Genomic DNA, 20,910 nt, shown 5'->3' on the forward strand with positions numbered 1-20,910 from the left:
CAACGAGCTTCTAATTTGATAGCAAATGGATGACGGGTGAAAAGTAGCGCTGCGCCAGTTAACCCTCCACCGCGTTCAGCTGGCTCCGTCCGAGTCCAACAACTTTTTCCAGAGCGCAGGGATCGGGTGAGGCTGCCTAATGAGCAGGTAGAAGGCATGTCTGCGGAGTTCTCGTAATATGGTCTCAGAAGTAAGGAAGGTGCGGACATGAGTTTGTACTACGTGAAGGTTTCGCGAACGAACGCATAGCAATAAATTAAGTACGCTGCAGCGTCCACAACGAAGCAGGACGATGGCCAGCGAGGGGTCTGCCAATGAACCGGCAAGGTTGAGCTCTAGGTGAGAGAGAGCGGAGCTCTGGGCATCTCAAACCGCGATTGACATCCGAGTGCTCCGTGTACCTCCGCCTCCAGCCGGTCCCGAGTCCCTTCAAAAATACGTATAACTCCAGATCGTACCCTTCTGCGTATTGCTCGAAGGGAAATATGTCTTTATGAAAACTGGGAAAGGGTTGAGGATATTTAGGTGATTTATAGGAAAAGAGTTGAGCATTGAAAGAGGAGGCTGGGAGGTTTGGTCTGGACAGAGCTGGTGGAGGGGGTCTGGGCCAGGGGGCTCAGAAATGATGCAAACCATTTGGAGCTGATGCTGGTGCTGCCAGCACCGCCTGGTTTCCTTTAACCGGAGAGGAAGTGACTACGCGCACACACACACACACACGCACGCACGCAGATGCAGAAACAAAGTACTAGTGTTAGAAGGCATCTCAGAGACACACACTCGCGGTCATAACTCTGGAAGGCTTCTCACGCATGCACACGCCGTCACACACGTCGACAAACTCGCGTTGCCGATGACGCGCTCGAGAGCGGTGAGAAAAAGAGCCGCGATCGGCCACTCCTGACTTCATCCTCATGACTTCATTTCTGAGTCCCGAGCGGGATCTTCCGGGGAACGAGGGCTTATTAGTAACGAGAAGGAGCGGCGGGCAGCGGGGGACTAGGGCGGAGAAGAAGGGGAGATTGCAGCGCTGAAACATCTCATCGGAACCCCACCTTTTCATGACTAGTCGTGTTTTTGCATGAATTTCATACGAATATTAGTGCTTCCAGAAGCCGGTTAGAGTTCAGCAGAACTCCGGTCTCACCCTGTTCAACGTAGCAACGTATCGTCTTCGCCGCCGCAATAATTCTTGCGTTCGAGCCCAACGTTTATTTCCTGTTGTGTGCAAAGCTTTTGGAAACAGCGTATTTATTACGTACTTGATGCTAAGAAAGTAAGTTACCCGGGTTGAAAATATGAGAGAATTGGGGTGTGGGGGTGGCGGCTACGTGACGCTGCAGTCACAGGACACGACGGAGAGGGCGGAATAACCACAGACCTTGTCACATGTATAGAGGGATGCTGCAGCAGCTGTCCGCACACGCGCACGCACACACACGCGCGCGCGCACACACCCTTTAGAGCATACACCTGTGTGTGTCCAGGCTGCCACTGTGTTCCCTCCATCTGTCGCATGCCGGAGAAAGAAGGAAAGGCGAGCGGACGGGGAGAGTTTAGGTCGGTCGGGGGCGAGGGGGGCAACGCGCTGAGCGGGAAAAGGTGCTGCGGTGGGAGGATCACTGGCTTCTTCTGGGTCCTGCTTTGTTTCTCATAATACATGCGAGGCCTGGTCTTGGGCCCAATGAGTCTCTCTGGCTTGGCATGCCTTGTGTTTTCCTAGCCTGGGCGTAGGGTCAGGGAGGGGTCAGGCAGCTGTATGGGCTGTGTGCGTGTGTGCGGCGGGGGGGTGGGGGGTTCGAGTACCAGCTGAAAGCAATCAGGGTGCGGCCTGGGACAGCCACAGCTGGTCTGCGCTTCGCTCCCTGGGCCCTCATCAGACACGTACGAAGAAAACAAAACGGCGAAGCGGAGCCAGCGTTCCTGCGCGCGTATGTGCGCGTCCGCATGCGCGGCGGAGAGGAACGCAACAATAGAATGACTTGCGCCGAAGGGAGGAGCGCGGTGCGGGCTTGACCGCCGCGCTTGGTGGGAGCGCGAGCGCGCCTCACGTGGCGAGTTAACTGGGCTGGAGACGCGGGGACCGCGCCGTCTGTTTACGTGTGTGATTGCGAGGCTGTGTGAGACACAGAATGGGCCTCTGTGTCTCCGTGTGTGTGTATGTGTGTGTGTGTGCACACGCCGACGCTGATCTCCTTCTATTATGAAGAGGCCAAGAGGAACACGGATTCTGCGTCTCTCACAGGTGGCCGTCTCCCAAATGCAGGTGTTTGTCGGACCTCTTGCTGTACTCTTGGCCCGCGGTTGTACTTCTCAATCAGCGCACGCGCACACACACACACACACACACACACACCTCCCTTTCGGAGCTGCCCGTCCCTCATTCGCAGGTTTGACTCCACATTCGCTCTTCCTGTTTCTCTTGTCATGGAGAGAGGAAGAAACTTGCAATTCTGAGATGCACATTGTGTATTTTATTAAGAAAATTATTAATTTTTAAAGGGGGCGCAGTGGGTTGGGCTGGGTCCTGCTCTCTGGTGGGTCTGGGGTTCGAGTCCTGCTTGGGGTACCTTGGGATGGACTGGCGTCCCGTCCTGGGTGCGTCCCCTCCCCCTCCGGCCTTACGCCCTGTGTTGCCAGGTAGGCTCCGGCTCCCCGCGACCCCGTATGGGACAAGCGGTTCAGAAAATATGTATGTGTATTCATTTTCAAGTGGTTGATGTATTAAATTGTATATTAGAGTGAGTTAATAATGTCGTTACTTTTCTTTTTTTTTACAAATTATGTAAAGGGGGGAGTGGTAGGTTTGGCCGGGTCCTGCTCTTTGGCAGGTCTGGCGTTCGAGTCCTGCTTAGGGTGCCTTGCGATGGACTGGCGTCCCATCCTGGGTGCGTCCCCCTCCCTCCACCCCACGCCCTGTGCTACCGGGTTAGGCTCCGGCTTGCCCCGATCCCACTTGGGACAAGCGGTTTCAGACAATGCGTGTTTGTGTAAATTAAATTTTTTTTAAAATTAACACCGTACAAACATTACCAACCTTGCAGTAGTTGCTGCGTGTTCGGCGATTTGTGACCGTTTTAAAACGCTTTACCCATCTCGATAACACATTCGTAGAAGAGGAATGAAAATTTTTGGAGAGATTCGTTGACTCAAGAACCAGGAGGGATCGATGGGAGGTGAGAGAAACGAGCGATAGCGTCCGTGGCGGCGGCGAAGGGGCCGGTGCGAGAGACGGCAGGTGGAGCCAGCTGTCGACAGCCCGCCTGGATCAGGAAGTGTGCGCGGGACCAGCAGGCCATGTGGCAGGATGTTATGGGATACTAATTAGAGCAATTCATCTGTCAACGACACAAAGCCCTCGTGGACAGTCTCCCCCGTCTCTGCAGCGGGTCTGCATGTACATACTAACGCACGCACAAACACGAGTAGACCATATTAAAGCTCCTCCAGGCAATCCATCTTGCACATTAAGCACGGTGATGGACACAGATCGCGTGTGTGTGTGTGTGTAAGTAGGAAAGTAAGTAAGGGGAGTCCAGGGGATCCTCCAGCCCAGCGGTCCCAGCTAGAATCACCGAACACGAAGTGGAACAGGATGAGAGAACGGAATGTCGCAATGGGAAAGAATTCCAGCCGCTTTCCTTTACTGGCTTACTTCACGTTCTACATTCCGCTGAGTCCGTGCGCATGTGTGTCTGCGTGTATATGTCAGGGTTAGGGTGGGAGGGGGAAACGGAGTTCAGGGCAGCGGCCGGTGGGATGTTTGGATAGGTGCAGGCTGCCACTGGAAAGTCCGAGCTCCAACGTAAACACGAGGCCAAACAGGCCGGCAATCAGCACTTTGGGGACAGAATGGGAGACGGAAACGGGGCAGGCTGAAGGAGAGCAATTCGGCGGCGGCGGGGGGGGGTTCTAATCCCTGTCGATTACCCGAACCGCTGCTGGTGCCGACTATCCAAAACATACATGCATTAACTATTAGAAAGATGAACGTGCGCTCGCATGAACAGCGCGCACGCTTTGCTCGAGTTCGCGCTCTGAAAGGGGAAGCGCGTCGCAAAGTCAGCAAAGGCGGACTGAAAGTGCGAAGTGAAGCTCGCCGCTGGTGTCGGATGCCGCCGAAGTGACCCTCTCGCGCGTGCGACGGTACAAGAGCCGGGGAGGCCGCGCTCACGGAGGGGGGCACGCGTTGAGTCACGTGTTAATGAACACCGAGCCCCCGCTCATAAGTCCCGCAGCCCATGCTCTGCCAGTAAAGCCTCCCGCACCCACCTTCCAGGCAAGGTCTGATGCACCGCTGCTCAGAATACACACCTAATCACACCCACAAGCTCAGACGGTCTTGCACATATTCACATCTAAACAGTTTTCAGTGACTTAGCTCATCGGAGCTACTTATTACTGTACACAGCAATACACACTGTTGTTTAATCTAGATTTGTTAGAAAAAAAATGAGCTCTTCTCCCTGTTATGTGTTGCCTCCGACATGTAGCCATCCTATCCCGAGCTCTAAGATCGCCTCTGGATCTCAGACACCAGAAACGCAGCAGCATCCAAGAGCGCAGTTAAGTCCAGCGTGACCCAATGTGACCCAGTGTCCTGCATCAAACCACCATCCAGCCCTCCCAACGGTGACGCCTAATGGTCGGTGGCAGCCAGCTTTGACCAAGAGACTCATGACCCTTCTGGGCACGTGCACTCTACCAGTATTCTACACACACTGTTTTCAGGAGTTTTCCTCTTCTTGGAGGGCGAACAAGTTTCCACTTTTCTCCCGTGTTTGCAAAATTCGGCTTTTGCTTTTCACTTCCTCTGAAAAATGCAGCGCATGAAATGCGACAGACTTGAGTCACTGAGTCATCATTGTTCTAAACCTGGGACACAAAACAGGTTTGGAGCTGGACCTCCTGCTCAGTCAATGTGTGCTGATCTACCACAGCTGTGTGAACCTCTTGACCACACTGCTCGGGTAAAGAGTGAAGGTGGCGCACTGGAGGACAGCAAATGTCCTGCACTGTTCTCATCGCAGGGGGGCGCAGTGGGTTGGACCGGGTCCTGCTCTCGGGTGGGTCTGGGGTTCGAATCCTGCTTGGGGTGCCTTGCGATGGACTGGCGTCCCGTCCTGGGTGCGTCCCCTCCCCCTCCAGCCTTACGCCGAGTTAGGCTCCGGCTCCCCGTATGGGACAAGCGGTTCAGAAAGTGTGTGTGTGTTCTCATTACCCCTTTAGATGGGAGCCTGTGTGTCTTTACCTGTTCCATTTACCCTTGATGGGTTGATTTTGCAGGATCCCATAATCATGACCCAGTAAAGATTCCAAGCGTAGAATCCGTTCCAGAGCAGCATGTGACGAAAATGTTTAGTTCGCTCGATACCGAGATACTCTATGTGCCATTTCCATCAACAGATCCAACAAAAAAAATACTGTTCCTAGGTTTAAAACTTCCCATGTAGACTTGGCCGCTGACTTTCAGAGGCTAAACAGTGTCATTGTGTAAAGTCATGTCCAGAGTTCTAACTAGTTTCGGTATGAGGTCACACCGTGGGTACGGACAACACCGATGACTGCACAGCAGCCAAAACCACAAGAGCCGCTCCTACCTTGACTCTGGTTCCAACACAGCTGTGGATAATCCATGAAACACGTATGGGGTGGGAGAGGCGTGTTACGGCAGCACAGAGGGACAAAGACACACATGACCGCAGAATGGAAGGACAGCAAGGGAGAGGGGCAGCTGGACGAGAGGTACAGAGAGCCGCCAAATGTTGACCTGTTCGGCATCTCACGAAGGGAAGGAAACGGTGTCCCAAAACAGAAACACTTACTGCAGAGCTTAAAACAAGAAAAAAAACTGACTTTGCCAGGAGAGGAAAGGAGGAAGAGGGAGGGAGGAAAAAAAAAAAAAAAAAAAAAAAAACACAATGAGACAAGAGAAAGGGTGGGAGAACAGGGGAGAACAAGCAAGGTTTATTTTATTAGTCCGCAGCAAATATCGGACAGATTTCCACAGGATGTATCGCAGATCACATGTAAAATAGTTTAAGACTGATGTCAATGGTGCCAACATATGAAGTCTATTAGTGAGAAGCCACAGCAGACAGACAGAAAAAGGGAGAGCAGGAGTCCTGCTCCGAGCTTTGCAGAAGTAACAGGGGAAAAAGAAAACATCTCACAGCCTTTCCAAATTCTTTTTAGGTAAAAAACGAGTCAGCCAAGACACAGGATTTGAGAAGAAAACCTCACTGGAAAAAGAGGAAGAGACATAAGTAAATAACCGATGCAAAAGCATGATCCACCACACAGATTTGCTGACCTTTGAATGCTGGGGTCATGGCTTGCAGGCAGCGAGGTTAGCGATCTGCCCACATTTCTCACAGGGACAGAACTTATGAAGGGGAACAAGAAGGACAATGTAGGGTCCAGAATGAAGCCTAACAGGAGCTAAATGTCGAGCTTGCCAAGGAGCACTCGTCTAACCCTCACGTTGTACTTTGTGCCAACCAGCAGCCTTTTTGATTAGGCTTCCAGATAATTGCGAATATCACACACCCACATACGGGCTAAACCGCACACGCTCTCTCTCACGTACACCAAGGAGAAGTGGTCACGAAGTTCCGTTTTTGGGGATTGAGGAAGCAGCGCTACGCCAGCGTGCCTCTCGTGACCCTTGACCTGCCGTTTTCTCAGCCGCACCTCTCCGCTTTCCCGGACATCAGGTGACATAGATTTTTGGCAAAGGTTTTGCAGGTGACTCTCAAACCCTCTGAACACGTAAGCTTGTTCTTGTATCCAAAGTAAACAGCAAAGAGGTGTAAAAATGGATGGCGATGACACTATTTTCAGTGGAACCCTGTGAAGCCCAACCACATTCACACAGATACAAATACTTCTAACCTCTTACTCATACTCACACTCACAAACCCACATTCAAACTGAGAAGGGTGGGAATTAATAAGATTTCTCAATTTTTCTTTCCTCTTTTAAATATCACGAGTCATCGGACCATCTAAAGGCACATAGTTCAGGCAAACTGGAGACTTTCAGCAGACTACTTGGGGCCGTGTTCGGGATGGAAATGGTACTTCAGCATGACGGGGTGCTACGGGCTGCATGGAAATTAGAAAGGAGGTTGTATTGGAGGTGATGCTGCGGTTAGTCGGTTTTGGGAATGGTGTTCTGGATGGAGCTGATGCTTTGGGGTTGCAATGAAATTGGAAGGGGGGAGTTTTTGGGGTCACGTTGAGGTAACGTTTACATGTATTTGGCAGAAGCTTTTCTCCAAAGTGCCTTACAACTCAGGTTAAAAAAAAAAAAAAAAAGCACATCACCAACAGATGGAGAGATAGAGATGCAGATGCACGATTCTCCAAGTACCCCACCATCGGTTTTTGTCTGCATACGATGGTCGTGCTGCTGTATGAGCAGAACTGACTGGAGCACAGCGAGCGATCGGCGTTGTGTTACAGTTAGACGGAAGCTTGGAGAAAGACACGGAGGGGAGATACGCAGCAATGCTCTGGCAGGTCAAACAACTTGTACACTGGCATTCTGGGTCAGCCGGTGAGGTTTGATGGAGGAGGCCCGACGGGAGAAAGCTGCAGTAGTCCAGGCAGGATATCAGCATAGCCTGTACCAGAAGATGTGTAGAGTTTACTGTGAAATAAGGGTGGATCCTGCATACGTTCTGCATTATGCATCTACAGGAACAGGTGATGACTTCCATGTATTGAGGGAAGCAGAGATGTGAGTTGATCGCTAATCTCAGGTTCTTAACCGATGAATCAGGTGAAATGAGCAAGGTTCCCAGTTTGATAGGGAGTTCTCAACTGGTGCACGGACCAGCTGGGAGGCGAATGATTTTGGTCTCGGACAGGTAGAGCTGCACATGGCGATTGGGTAACAGGTCCCGCAACGGGTGATGCTGAGGTTAATGGGAGCATATACAGTAAAAGTCAGACTGTGCTGGGTGTTACACTGAGGTTCAAGGTGGTGTTGAGGTTGTAGATAGTGCTAAAATTGTACTGAAATTGGGAAGGAGGCATGTTCGGTTTGGTATTGAGACTCGAGGTAGATACCGAGTGGTATTGAGGTTATAGGTGGTGATGAGGGTGGTGTTTGGGATTGACGTGGTAGACCGCCGTACTGGGAGTAGCACTAAGGTTGAAAAACGGTGCTGGGGGTGTTGATGAACTTGAGAAGTACAGTATATGGTGCTAGCACAGATGCTAGGATGTGGGTATGTGGCATACCCAGCTACTTAAGAATGTGTCCACCTTCACCGCATTCTCTGAGCAACACACGCTCATCCAATCCACAAAACCCACTTCTCTGACTTCCCACTCAAACTTCCCCCCCCTTGCATTGTTTTATTAACTGGCTTAAAAGGCCCTCCTGCCCAAAGCCTTACATGCCCTGGGGTAAAAAAGTATTTATACAGCTGGATACATACTTAAGAAGTTCATGTTAAGTACCTACTCAAGAGCACAACTCCAAGGAATTTTCCTAAGATTTGAACATGCAGCTTTAAAGTCACTAGATCCCTTTGGCCTGCCCTCTCCACCCCCAACTATTTCTTGGTACACACAATTTATGGAATGTGGATCTATCCATAGGTGTAAAATTGCAAGTTTTACTAATCTGTACTTCTACAACTGTCATTACTACTAACAACTACATTAACAACAACAACAACAACAATAATAATGTGTCCATGCTTTTTGGGCTCTCTACCATGAGCAGAGACCCAGAAGCCAGTCTGCCTCAACCAGACAGGATGGAGTCTGAAGCCACCCCGCAGCTCAAGGCTCCAAGGCAAGGGCAGATGCTTGCATAACGTCCAGCTCGGGTTCAACATGCTCACAACCCATGGGTAAACCAGAGTCTCTAAGAAAACAAAAGGATGAATGGGGGTGGTAGATGCAAAAATAAAACCGAAAAAAGACAAAACGCAGGTCTCTGGGGTGCCCTCCTTGCCGTGCCATTTCCTGTGCATCTGGTCTGTGTTTGCGCAGGAGGGGGAACAGGCCGAGTGGGACGATTCATAACTCTGATTTATAGGAAGTAATACAATAAAAATGTGCATGGGAGAGTGTGAAAGTCTGGGTGTGTGTGCTTGAGAATTCATGCTTCGGTGAAAACGTGTATGAGGAAACGAGTTCGGGGATAATGGTGTGAGAAGAGCGTGTAGCAATGTGCGAAACCTGATGCGTGTATTTCGTACGCACTCGTACTTGAGCGTTAGTTGCTCTGTGTGTACGTAGCATGGACTGTACATAACAGCATTTCGGTATGGGTGCGATTATGTTAGTCTATTTTTGACTACATGTGATGGTTAAAAGTGAGAAGTGAATGTGCAGGCACGTGCATGTGTGCATGCATGCTTATGACAACTCTCTTGCTCTGGGAAGGCAAAAAAACAAATGATACAAGAAAAAAATATGATGTGCTGGGGGTAAATTAGGCTTAGCTGGAAGGAGGACAGGAAATACAGAATGAGGGAGGGGTGGGGTGAGGGCACCAGGGGGACGAGGGTAGCAGGAGGGCAGGGTGGTGAGGGAGAGGACATGAGAGGAAGAGAACAGTGGGTGGAGGGGGGGGTTCCCATGCCCTCCACAGAGGAAGTGGGGGGGGGGGGGGGGGGGGGGGGGGGGGTTCGGAAGGCCCGGCTGAGCTTGCTCAACTTCGACGACTGCACCGTGGTAGAAGCTCTCACAGCCAGTGCTGCATCACGCTGACACACTCCAGTCTCACAGCTGACCGGACCACGCGTTTCCATTACCAAGCACTATGACCTGACCTCTGACCTTAAACCTCGGCCCAGTGCGCCCAGCCACACTCTAAGTATGGCTCATGAGGACACGTCAATCTATGTCAAGGTGACTTCTGAAATATTAACCAATCATTGGACAAAGAATTGTTTTATAACTGACCATTCTCTTTAACGTCTATATAATGTATACAACTAATTGCATAAAGGGACTAATAATGGGTAAACTTTAATGCATCTTCACGAATGGATTTAACGGACATTTTCAGCTGTGCACGAAGCGTAGATAACATAGGAAATGACAACATATGGCCAAGATGATAAACAGCAGACATCTATGGTACTATAAATGCCAAAGAAGTGTCAGAGTGTCAGAGTAATAACTGAGTAATCAACTGAGCGAACATTCTGACTAATTTTACTTAAAGGCAAAACATAATACCGGACAAGAGAGCAGTGTGGTGTAGTGCAGTAGAGTACAGCACAGTGACACAAAGCAGAGAGAGACTGAATGGCACAGAATTTGACGACAGAGTGTGACTGGTTAGAGCCGGGTTTGAGCCCTGCTTGGGATGCCTTGTGACGGACTGGCATCCCAATCCAGGGTGCGTCCCCTCCCCCTTCAGCCTTGCGGCGTGTTGTCGGGTAGGCTCCGGCTCGCCGCGGCCCCTGCTTGGGACAAGCGGTTGTTGACGATGGACGGATGGATGCATGGATGGATGGTTAGAGCCGAGTGGAATGGGACAAAGGTGTGCAACTAAGCAGAGTACTGGGCACAGATGTAGGAAACATCCATCCATGCATCCAATTACAATAACCGCTTGTCCTGATCAGGGTCACTGTGATCTAGAGCCTGTCCCAGAAGCATTGGCTGGGGGGACACCCTGGATGGAACGCCAGTCCACTGCAGTATAGCCACATGCAGTCACTCACCCATTCGTACACTAAGGGCACTTTAGCCAATTCACCTGAATTGCATATCTGTGGACTGTGGGAGGAAACCAGAGGACCCAGAAGAAACCGACACAGACACAGCAAGAACATGCAATCTCCATGCAAACTGAGTGGGGATCGAACCCAAGTAATGCGATACTCGCTGCACCACCGTGCCGCCCACGGATGAAACCGCTCCGGTGATTCAACGTCCACACCCTCACTGCTCCGCAGTTTCTGCATTTCTCAGAGAAGACTGGGCATCAAAAGGAACAGACATCCGGATGGCTAATTCAACCCCTTCCTACGTGGCACTTTATACACACACACACACACACACACACACACACACACACCCTACACAGCCTTTTTACCTTCCAAACGAGCCCCCAAACAGACTGAACACAAAGAAAGCAGATTTTTCTTTGTAATGGCAAAAAAGACACACACCCACAATGCGTACCGCTGAGAGTCTGTGTGTGAAGCCCCTTCCTTGAACTTGTGGCTGTTTCATTTCCCGCTCGCTCTGCAATGAGGCACACAAAGCCACAGGTTCAAGGGTCATGGCCCAGCTGGATGAGGAGGGGGCACATTAACAGAACAAGAGCTCCAGTGACAGGTGAGCGAGGCATAATTATTGCTATGAGCAGAGCCCCCCCAGCAGGGTCTGCACCCCAATTCCACAGAGAGGTGGGTGTCTGGGTGGAGCTGTGCTCACCAGCAGGCCCAGGAGTGTACATAGTGCACCTCTCTCCTGGTGCAAATGCTTCTAGGCTAATGTACAGTACCTGCTGAAGAGTATAAGTGGAATTCAGCTGGTTTTCATGACCAGGACTGCAAAGTGAACGAAAAGTGAAGAACTTGGGATATTAGTTTTGCCCATGAACAGAGTTCTTGTGCACAATCTGAAATCCAAAACCAGAGAAAAGACTTCAGCGGCAATGACAAACACCAAATACCCTGTCAAAGGAACATGCCTGCCCCCTACTGGTACTAAAGAGCAACTTCATTTCCTTATATTTCATTTACATTTATTCATTTCGCTGACATTTTTCTCCAAAGTGACTTACAATGTTAGGCCACCTACAACTATGTATCCGTTTAAAGAGATGGGTAACTTTACTGGAGCAATTTAGGGGCAATACCTTGCTCAAAGGTACTACAGCTGAAGGTGGATTCAAACCTTCAACCGCTGGGTCTGAAGGCAGCAGCCACTATGCTATGAGCTGCCCCTGCTTGACCTTCAAGCACCTAGTCATAATGCTTCCTGCAGGAGGTCAACACAACACAGCTTACTATGAGGAGGCCACGTGGCAGACCCAGAACACACTGCAGAGATTACGTCTCCAGGCCTACTTGAGAATACAGGAGGATCCCTCAGAAGATAGTGGAGCCTGCTGCTGGGAAAGGGGAAGGGGAAGTATGGTGTGTCCTGCTTGACATGTTGCCACTGTGACCCTCACCAGGATAAGCAGTTTAAAAATACATGGCTCATTTGAATAGAAGGACAATTTGGAACATTTTGCACTCAAATAACTTTTTGCTAGGTATCACACTCAAGATGTCACGGGTCTTGCAAGACCGCTGTCTGATTCAGACAACCATGTGACCAATCATTTGTGTTTCATTGGCCCAGGCCTCCTGACTCAGTGGTGACAGAGGGAGACATCAGCCCCATACACGAGCGGTGATGCACAGGGCTTTGGCCCCGGCCCAGTCAGCACACATTAAAACAATGTCATGGGCAGGCCCAGTTGGCGAGGGGCCAGAGCCAGCGCTCTGTGGACCATAAATCGTGCCCTGTATTAATTAGTGACAGGAGCGTTTCCGTAGACCCTGCCAAGACAAGCGGGCTGGCAAATGTGTTCCTTAACCACGTAGGGGCTCATTCATCTCCGTCACCTGCGATGCTGCAAGATAAACCAAACAGGACCCCAAGACCAAAATAAAAACATGATTTACAACAGCAATTAAAGGTGCTTAACATTTCACAAGGGCAGAGGAAGCTGCTGGCTTGCAGCTCAAGAGGGTGGGAGATGCAAGGAAAATGTCTTGTGTATCCAGATTGTTCCAGCAGCTTACGGAAGGACATTGCTTCACCATTTTTAGGCCATTACCTGTGTGTTACGAAGGGCATTTTTCAGAGGACATGTCAGTCTTTCACCGCACAGCAAGACTTTGGAGATGTTTTGTACCCTGTGCTGGATGTTTTCGTTAAGCAAAATCTCAAATGGCACTTAGAGAAGAGAAATGACTGTTTTGAACTTCAATGTCTGTTAATGAGCATTCGCATTCATGAATGTGAACCATCATGACATCCTTCCGTGCTGACAGCCATCTTTTGACTGACTTGACCAGGCAGAATCATGATCTGCAGTGCTTTTTGTGCCCGTGAAAACCTTTCTCTGAGCTCCTGCACTTGTTTTCAATAAAGCAGATAAAAAAGCAGCAGCACCACTTCTCTAAGCTGCTCAACAGCTCATTAGCCTTTATGTCCCCAGTTACTGGAAAGAGCAACCCAGCCTCTTTCTCACAACACCTAAAGCAGAAATTTCATTTTTAATGGACCTTAAACTCTAGAGGAATGCTTTGATAATCAGCCATAAGTACCTTGTTCAAGGGTACTACACATATGGCCTTATAATTGGTACATTTTCCATTCAGTTTCTGAACCTTGAAGATATTCAATGAGTGAAAAAAGCCATGCGCAATAAAATTTTCAGAGAAATGAACTATAGTACTGCTATATAATAAACACATTACTTACATCAGGCCAGCTGAGTCAGACCTGCCACTGTCGGCAATTTTCAAAATTTTTCTTCACAACACTCTTGACAAGATGGCTTGACAGTTCATTTGATGCAAACCCTGAGGCACTACAGAGCTCGTGTCCCAGGTATTTGCATGCCTAGGATCCTCTTATCCCTCATTCTTTCCCCTTTCTATATCCTCACTTTACAAACAAGATGGCCTAATGTCTGCAGGTTGCCCTGTGGTTTCAAAACTAAATGCATGACCTAAAAAAAAAAAAAAAAAAAAAAGGTAAAAGTTTATGTAAGACTAAAGGGGACACAGAGAAAAAGCTGGGGTTGTACCATAAAGCGAAGATGAGCCTGAATGTCAAAAGTCAATCAATCAATCACTTGTATAAACTGGTTCAAAATGTGCACGAGCTGTGTGTGTGACTGAAAAGCTTTGGTGGAAAACAGGATACGAGGAACTGATTCTTCCTATCTGAGGAGCTCTTGCCACAGTGTCCACCCAGTAAAGGGCAGTGTGGTTCATTGTTGCAAGCCCCTCGACATAATGAATCTGTTTCAGCCACCAGACAGGCATTATTGGCAGCCCAGACAGGCACACACATAATGCACTTTTAAAGAATTTAAAAACCTACAAAAGGCTAAACTTACAAAGAGGAGTTTCCTGCACAGGAGTATCCCAATACTTTTTAGGGGTTACCATTCTGATAAGGACTTTTTTCTAAAATGTGTGACGAAGGTACAGGTGGGGAAAAAATAAAGAAACTTAGCGGTGAACACTTTCCTTAATGAAGATTCATATACCTAAACAGCTACATACTGTCTAACCCCGAGGACAACTGCCACACAGACCAGTGTAGAGAAGCCTTGAAGACTATGTTACAGTCATGTAGAACGTCTCAAAAGCAGAAAACTTCACAATGATCCTCAAGCAGGATACTGGTTCTCCCCAGCACACAGACGTCCCCAAATCGATACCAGTCACAACACGTCAGCACATTTGCTCAAATCTCAGTGGCCAGAAAAATGTCTTCACAAAGGTGAGCAGGAGGGCTTTGCAGTAACTGGCTTCCATGTGAAAACCTTAACATTTCCACATATTTCAGCAAGTCGCACACCTGACCAACACTAATGTAATAGCTTTTATAGTTGGTACAATTTATGTAGAAACAGAGAGGCAAGAAGGTTTAACAGATTTAAAATATTCAGAAATAAACCTAAATTTTGCTCTCAATTTCAAGGGAGAGGAAAAAAATGGCAGCAGTTTACATAGTTCTTTCCTGTTCTCTTCTGTCTGGTTCTCTGGCAGCAGGGGTTTTGATGATGACCATGCTGCAGTCCAGTACCCCCCAAATGTTAAGGAGACCAGCAGCATGGCCAGTGCAGCTCAAACCCAGCACATGGAAGGGTTTGCTCAACAGAACCCACTCACACAGATGCACACACACAAACAAGAACTTGAACCAAGGTGTAAGTGAACTCCAGCTGGTCAAAAAATAAGCAAACTGAGCTCTGAAAACAATATTTATGGTCACAAGTATTCAGCCACCACACAGACTCACAGCCCACACTTAGGGCAAACTCCACCACATGAAGCTACAATCAGCGCTAGCTTAATTCACACTTCTTGCACAAATGCTTATCTAACAGATCCGGACCTACGTTCACGACTGTCCCAATTCTCATACTTCAGACCGATTACGCCTCTCAAAGGTCTAGCATACAATTAAGATAATTTCCAAGTTACGTTTTGGAGAGTTCTTTTCAGAAGGTTCTTTAACTGTATCGTAACAATAAACATGCCTTCCATTCAGATGTCTCTATTCCACAACATAAATTGAAAACAAATGAAGATATAAATGTCGGAAAATTAGGATTGAAGCAAAGTTACATAAAGTGCCGTCAAAAGAATGCATAATATATTTTGTGATCCAGTCAAGTTTAAGGACTTTTTTCTCCCTAGACTACAGTGCCACCTATAGGAGGAAATTACGTATCACTTCCACGTTCAGTGTGCTTCAGAAAATATTTTCAAAATACTACAGGGCTATAGGGCAAACAAACGAAATATGAACGTGTGGAATAATATTTGGAATAGTGTGCTTTGCATCATATCCCCCAACAGGTCATCCATCACTCTACTCCATCCAGAAAGTCTTTACCCTACAGAGAGGACACCTATGCAACAAGTACAATCCCAACAGGACCCAAGCAGATTCAATATGAATTAAACACAGTATTAATAAATATTGAACTTATTTAAGAAGGGTTTTATGAAGTGGCGCCTTAAAAGACGGAAAGCCGAAGCCCTGGATGCAACATTCATACTGCATAAGCTTCCATTAACACTGTACAGTACTATGAAAACTGAATACAATCAGACAAAAAGAATGGTGACCAAAACAGAAAGCCATCTGCCGCTCAGCCTTGACCGTGGTATGGTGCAGTGGCGGCACTGTACGACTGGAACAGTGGTTCTGTCCAGAAGAAGTAGACCGCAAGGAAGTGTGGGAGCTTAGACACTACAAATGCAGTACAAGCAAAACAGTCTTCAACTGGGCCGTTACAGGATTCTGGTTTGCCTCTCGGCACTCAGGAGATCAGGATGAGCACTAAATAGGCGTCACCTGAGGAGGGATGGGAGATACAAAATTAGTGGGAGAGCATTAGACAAATGTTGCTCCTGGGATAGCGTCGCTTCTCTCCGCGGCAGCTGGCCTCGATCATTTGGCACCTTGCAGGTAACCGCTGCTGTTCATTCAGCACCACATGCTGCAGGACCATGGACAGTGCCCACCTGACAGCAGCATGAATGATGTCAAAATGAAGCTGTTGCACTCAGAAGCCAAAATACAAGCAGCCTCGAAGCACTTTGACCTTCAGGGAACTACACAGGTGTCTGTCATTCAACATGCTTTACTTGTTTATAACTGAAGCTTTGTGGAATGTGTTGCTTGAAGTGTTAGGGTTATGAAGCAGGGGTAACATGGGTATACCTGATTCTGGTCCAGTGAGTGGAGTCAGCTGCTCAGCCTTCTGGCTCCAGCCCTCAGAGACTTGGACCAGAATTCAACACCTGTCCCCTGTACAGGGTCTGATGATCAGTAGTGGACCCAGACATGTAGGTGGAATAAAAAGAAAGAACCTTTAGAACAGTTCCGTTTTTATTTCTTCAACATCATGTATACATGAGTAAGACCACGTAGAAGTTTGGACTGTTCTGGTGGTACGTGGGCCATGGCAGGAAAGAACCTCTGCAATAATAATTCAGCTGGGGCTCCCGTCTGACTAATCGTCACGTAGGCATACATGCCTTGTGGCTAATGAAGCGACACTGTGGGCGAATCCACTAGCAAGCAGCTTCTCCAGGGTTATTTACAACTGAGACAAAAGTCTTATTCACTTCCGCCTCTGTTCTGGAACTCCAGTGGCACTCAAATATTAAGCAGTGGAAAGGTCCTGTAAAAAATGAAACGTATTGAGAAAAATAATTATGAGAGGAATTCTGTAGAAGAAAGTTATTTCCTGTGCGAGACTGGCCTCCAGCCTCCGGGGCCAACCTACAGACCCTGAACTGCACTGGGTTTTTCTATATAGTTCTCACGGGCTCAGATGGTACTCCCTATCAGGGAACAGCACGCCCCATGGATCAGGACCTGCCCTCCTAAGGGATCAATGGACCGAAAACAGCTGTACATCTGGATTAATCACCTAAACACAGTGCCATTCTGTACTACCTTCATCCAGTCAGCTGTGTTCTGATCTACCGTCTTTGCATCATTTAAGAGCTGGAACCCAAAGCTGTTGGACCTGTAGTGGGAGGCTCACTCCTGTTTTCTGCTTCTGCAGACTTGCAAAGTATCCTTTCCCCTGCGCTGTCTTGCTGCCCAATTGCAGTTACTCCTGCAAAACCACCGGTGCCATTACAATTCTGCACCCACCTCAAGTTCTTTCCATATACAGGTATCCCCAGCTTTTCGAAAGTTCGCTTTACACCACTTCGCTTTTACTGAAGACCTACATGAGTACCCATTTCGCTAACTGAAAAATCCAAAGAGGATTTTCACTTTTAGGAAACAGGCAAAAATAGTGTTCAGTGTATGTGTGTTTTGCAGGGAGCCATTATAGAGGCAGTGCGCACAGCAAGAGTGGCGCCACCAAGCTCCTTCCCCGGGAACTACTCTCAGCATCTGTGCTTTATCTCAATTTATTTTGTGCATCTGTCAGCAAGGTGTGTCCTAAGGCATCAGAAAAGCCTAAGAGCCTATCATTCTTGCTTTTACTATATGTTAGTGTTATTTTAGGTTTTGTGTTATTTGGCAGGATATTTTTTGGGTCTGGGAATGCTCAATTTTTCCCATATAAATTAATGGTCATTGCTCCTTCGCTTTACGCCATTTCAGCTTATGAAAGGTTTCACTGGAACGCTCTACTTTCGGATAGCGGGGGAAACCCTAACCCCTGACCATCTCTTTAGCACTCAATTGACAAGACTTGCTTTTTGCACACTTCCTCCATCACTTCCTCTTCTTAATGTTTTACCCACCTCCAACATCTCAGCTGCTCTCTTTCAAGCCTTGCCTCCTCCTTGCCCCACCACCACCTCCTCCCCATGTGCCATGTTCAGCTTCTCCACTTTGGCAGTGAGGTTCTCCACAGCCAAACCATTTCTCGCAGCCCTCTTAGCAGGGCCCATGTTCCCGTGCTCCTGACTGGCGAATCGAGACTCTGGTGGCAGGTGCTGGTCTCTCAAACATCCTGGTTTGTATATTTGGCGGTCAGGCTTGCGTACCCTGCGCATCAGTCTAGAGGAGTCTGGCACACCAGCAATTGCAGGAGTGTGTTTTTGCGCAGGATGCCTGCTGTCTTGTGGCTTTCTGTCAGCACCAGGAGAACCAGTAGTGGAGTGCTTCCCAAGGTCCACTTGGTCAAAGCCCACCACCCCACTACTGGGTTTTGGGGTACTTACAGCACAGTGGTTGTACTTGTTGCCAAGATTCACAAGGTCGGTACTACAGCAGGGGCTGTCCACATTTTCTGGCTGTACATTTCCATCCGTATCAGCGTCCGCTACCCGGTCCGAGGGCTCGGTTCCTCCTCCCTCTCCCGTTCCACCCCCGCACTGCAGATTTTGCGTTTCCCCGGCTTTGTGACACTGTCGCTGGCCTGGTCGGTAGCGCTGGAGGTCGGGTCGCTTCCTCCCCAGTGGAGGACCTTTTCTTGCTTCCCGTATGCCTAAGTGGGGAGGGGGAACAGGGACAAAGACATTTATCAGATGAAAATTTGGTACTTGCATTCCAATTTTAAATAAGCGGTGAGAAGCAATCAGTCATTATCTACACAGGATTACAAACAGTGGCTCTAACAGGTGATTCACTGACTAATTCTCTATACGCAGCAGCCCACAAATGCCGCAACCCTCCGGGTCCAGAAACGCAGTTTTGCGTGCGTACCTGGGAACGGTTTCCACATCATCCGACGGAGCCCCAGATAAAACGATTAAACTTTTTGCTGCAGATACATGTAAACGGTATACAATTATGCCAGATTCCAGCGTGAAAAATATGGTTCCGGAACACGTCACCGCTGCACCGCACTGGTGCTGGTAACACTCGGGAGGGAACTTGTTCAAGACTCTGGGACCGAAACGCATTATGATTATCAATACTCCCCGGCGGGCAAATACCGAGGGGGGGGAGGGCACATTATGATTAGACCTGCCTGAAACACCGAGGGGACGTGTCGCCCCGCAGCTATGGGCAGGACAGACGATCCCAGAGAAGCACAAAGACACAATGTGACGCCTTCTTCACAGGAAGGAGAATATCGGCACAGCTGATCTTCTACCAAGGAAAACAAGTAGTTGTTTAAAAACATTACGAAATTCCACCCTTATTTAACACAGTTTCCACCCGGCTTATTTAACACAGTGGACAGGAGTGTGAGGGATGCAAAGGCAATCGGCCGCAACCTTCCTTCCCTGTGAACACACTCCACAAACGTTCTTTCTACGCGTAATGAACACGCAAAAAAGCCCACTTGCACGAAGCGAAGGCCATTTACTGCGGCGCCTCTTCGCACCACTTACCAATACTACAGTAAATAGGGTAAAGTCGCTCACTGCAGTCTGTACAGTAATTGCCAGGGTACCACAGGCTAGTGCTCCAACATTCCCTGTCTGCTACACTGCGTGTGTACGTGTAACACACACACAGTTAATTACTTAAAACGTCTAACATCATGTTGTCGCCTGGAACGTGCCGGGAAACGGCAGCGCGTGTCATCCGAACTGCTGTGGAACTCTTTTATAATTAAAAAAAAGTGGTTAAGCGTCGCGGTTCACGCATTTCCCGCCACATCATGATGTGCCGAACAACACAGACGTTCCCGCGTTCACGTTCCCGCCGCGCGCTCACGAGCACCACTGCAGGCTCGTGCGCCGTCACTCCGCTGGACTCGTTCCAACCCGCGCGCGTGGGCGGCAGCGGGCAGGAGACCGCGCTGCTTCTCCCACCGGCACCGCCGCCGGTGACCGGGCGTTTGAGAATGAAGGAACCGCGGGGGCGAGGGGGGTCAGCGTGGGTCCACCTGTGCCTTTTGCCCACGGCCGCTACCGGCACAACTTCCTCACCTCTGGTGCCCGCTTCGCGCTCCACGAAACTCGTCGCTCCGGCTCTCAGCTCAGCGGCCGAGATGCGCACCCTGTCTAGGGGCTCCGCCATTTTGGGGGGGAGACACGGCGGCTCGGCAGGGTCAAACCGAGCGACCGGCCAACTGCGGAGAAAGAACTCAGCAGTCTGCGCACGTCGAGCTTCCCTCCGCCTCACGTCAGAACTTAATGACGTCAAAAGGTGTAAATCACTGCTTATTGTCAAAACTGTTGATGAGCTGAACCGGTTCAAACTAGTCTGCCCTGATAAAAAATGACTCGATCAGTTAGGTTTCTTCACTTTTGCACTTCAGATGCGGACATTTACGCAGTAGTTTGCGGTGATCCAGATGCAGCCTCTGATACTCGGGCCAGTAGAGAGCAGGGTTTAGACCCTCCGATCCACACTCGATGCCTTCGGTTCCTTGTGACGTCACGTTCGCTGACTACAGAGATGGGTGGGGGGGTAGGAGTTCAGTTTTAGTTTCTTAGAAACTCTAAGTTGTGGTCGATTCATTGCAACGCATTTACATTTGTAGCTGTGCTTTAACTGATCCTTTGTCCAAAGCGACTTACACTGTTAGGGTTGTGAACCAAGCTACTGACCATCATGCATGGTTTATGATGATCCAATCGTACAGGGCACCGTGGTACTTTTTACTGGAGTGAAAAGTGGGTAAGTACCCCGATCTAGGGAACCACAGTGGGAGTGTGTGATATTCGAACCCGGCGGTTGCTGCCACCGCTCGGCATTCAAGAGCAGTGAGAGGAGCGGCGGAGCCACGACACCGAAGAAAGTGGGA

The 20,910-nt window shown here is 49.0% G+C and overlaps 1 protein-coding gene across 3 annotated transcripts; it reads right to left on the reverse strand.

The window, feature by feature from the left end:
• Positions 1-10,839: 10,839 nt before the first annotated feature.
• On the reverse strand, positions 10,840-20,225 carry LOC108921299 (uncharacterized). 3 transcript variants are annotated; one of them, XR_001965043.2, is made up of 4 exons: positions 20,090-20,225; positions 18,428-18,693; positions 16,455-16,552; positions 10,840-16,085 (listed from the first exon to the last, which is right to left on the reverse strand). XR_001965043.2 is itself a non-coding variant. In XM_018730727.2 (2 exons), exons 1-2 carry the CDS (start codon positions 20,178-20,180, stop codon positions 18,029-18,031), a joined length of 756 nt encoding a protein of 251 aa, XP_018586243.1. In that variant the 5' UTR covers positions 20,181-20,225; the 3' UTR covers positions 16,663-18,028. The 3 variants fall into 3 exon arrangements, 1 of the variants encoding a protein (XP_018586243.1); XR_001965042.2 differs by having other exon boundaries at positions 18,005-18,693; XM_018730727.2 differs by lacking the exons at positions 10,840-16,085; positions 16,455-16,552 and having other exon boundaries at positions 16,663-18,693.
• Positions 20,226-20,910: the final 685 nt, after the last annotated feature.

Source organism: Scleropages formosus, chromosome 4 (assembly GCF_900964775.1).
Source record: "Scleropages formosus chromosome 4, fSclFor1.1, whole genome shotgun sequence".
Classification (NCBI taxonomy): Eukaryota; Metazoa; Chordata; class Actinopteri; order Osteoglossiformes; family Osteoglossidae; genus Scleropages; species Scleropages formosus.

Bases quoted from the DNA above. Each gene is read 5' to 3' on its own strand.
- LOC108921299 (XM_018730727.2), bottom strand. From the start codon at position 20,180: ATGGCGGAGCCCCTAGACAGGGTGCGCATCTCGGCCGCTGAGCTGAGA. The intron at 18,694-20,089 runs GTGAGGAAGTTG...CTCCCCACTTAG, and splicing joins GCGCGAAGCGGGCACCAGAG to GCATACGGGAAGCAAGAAAA.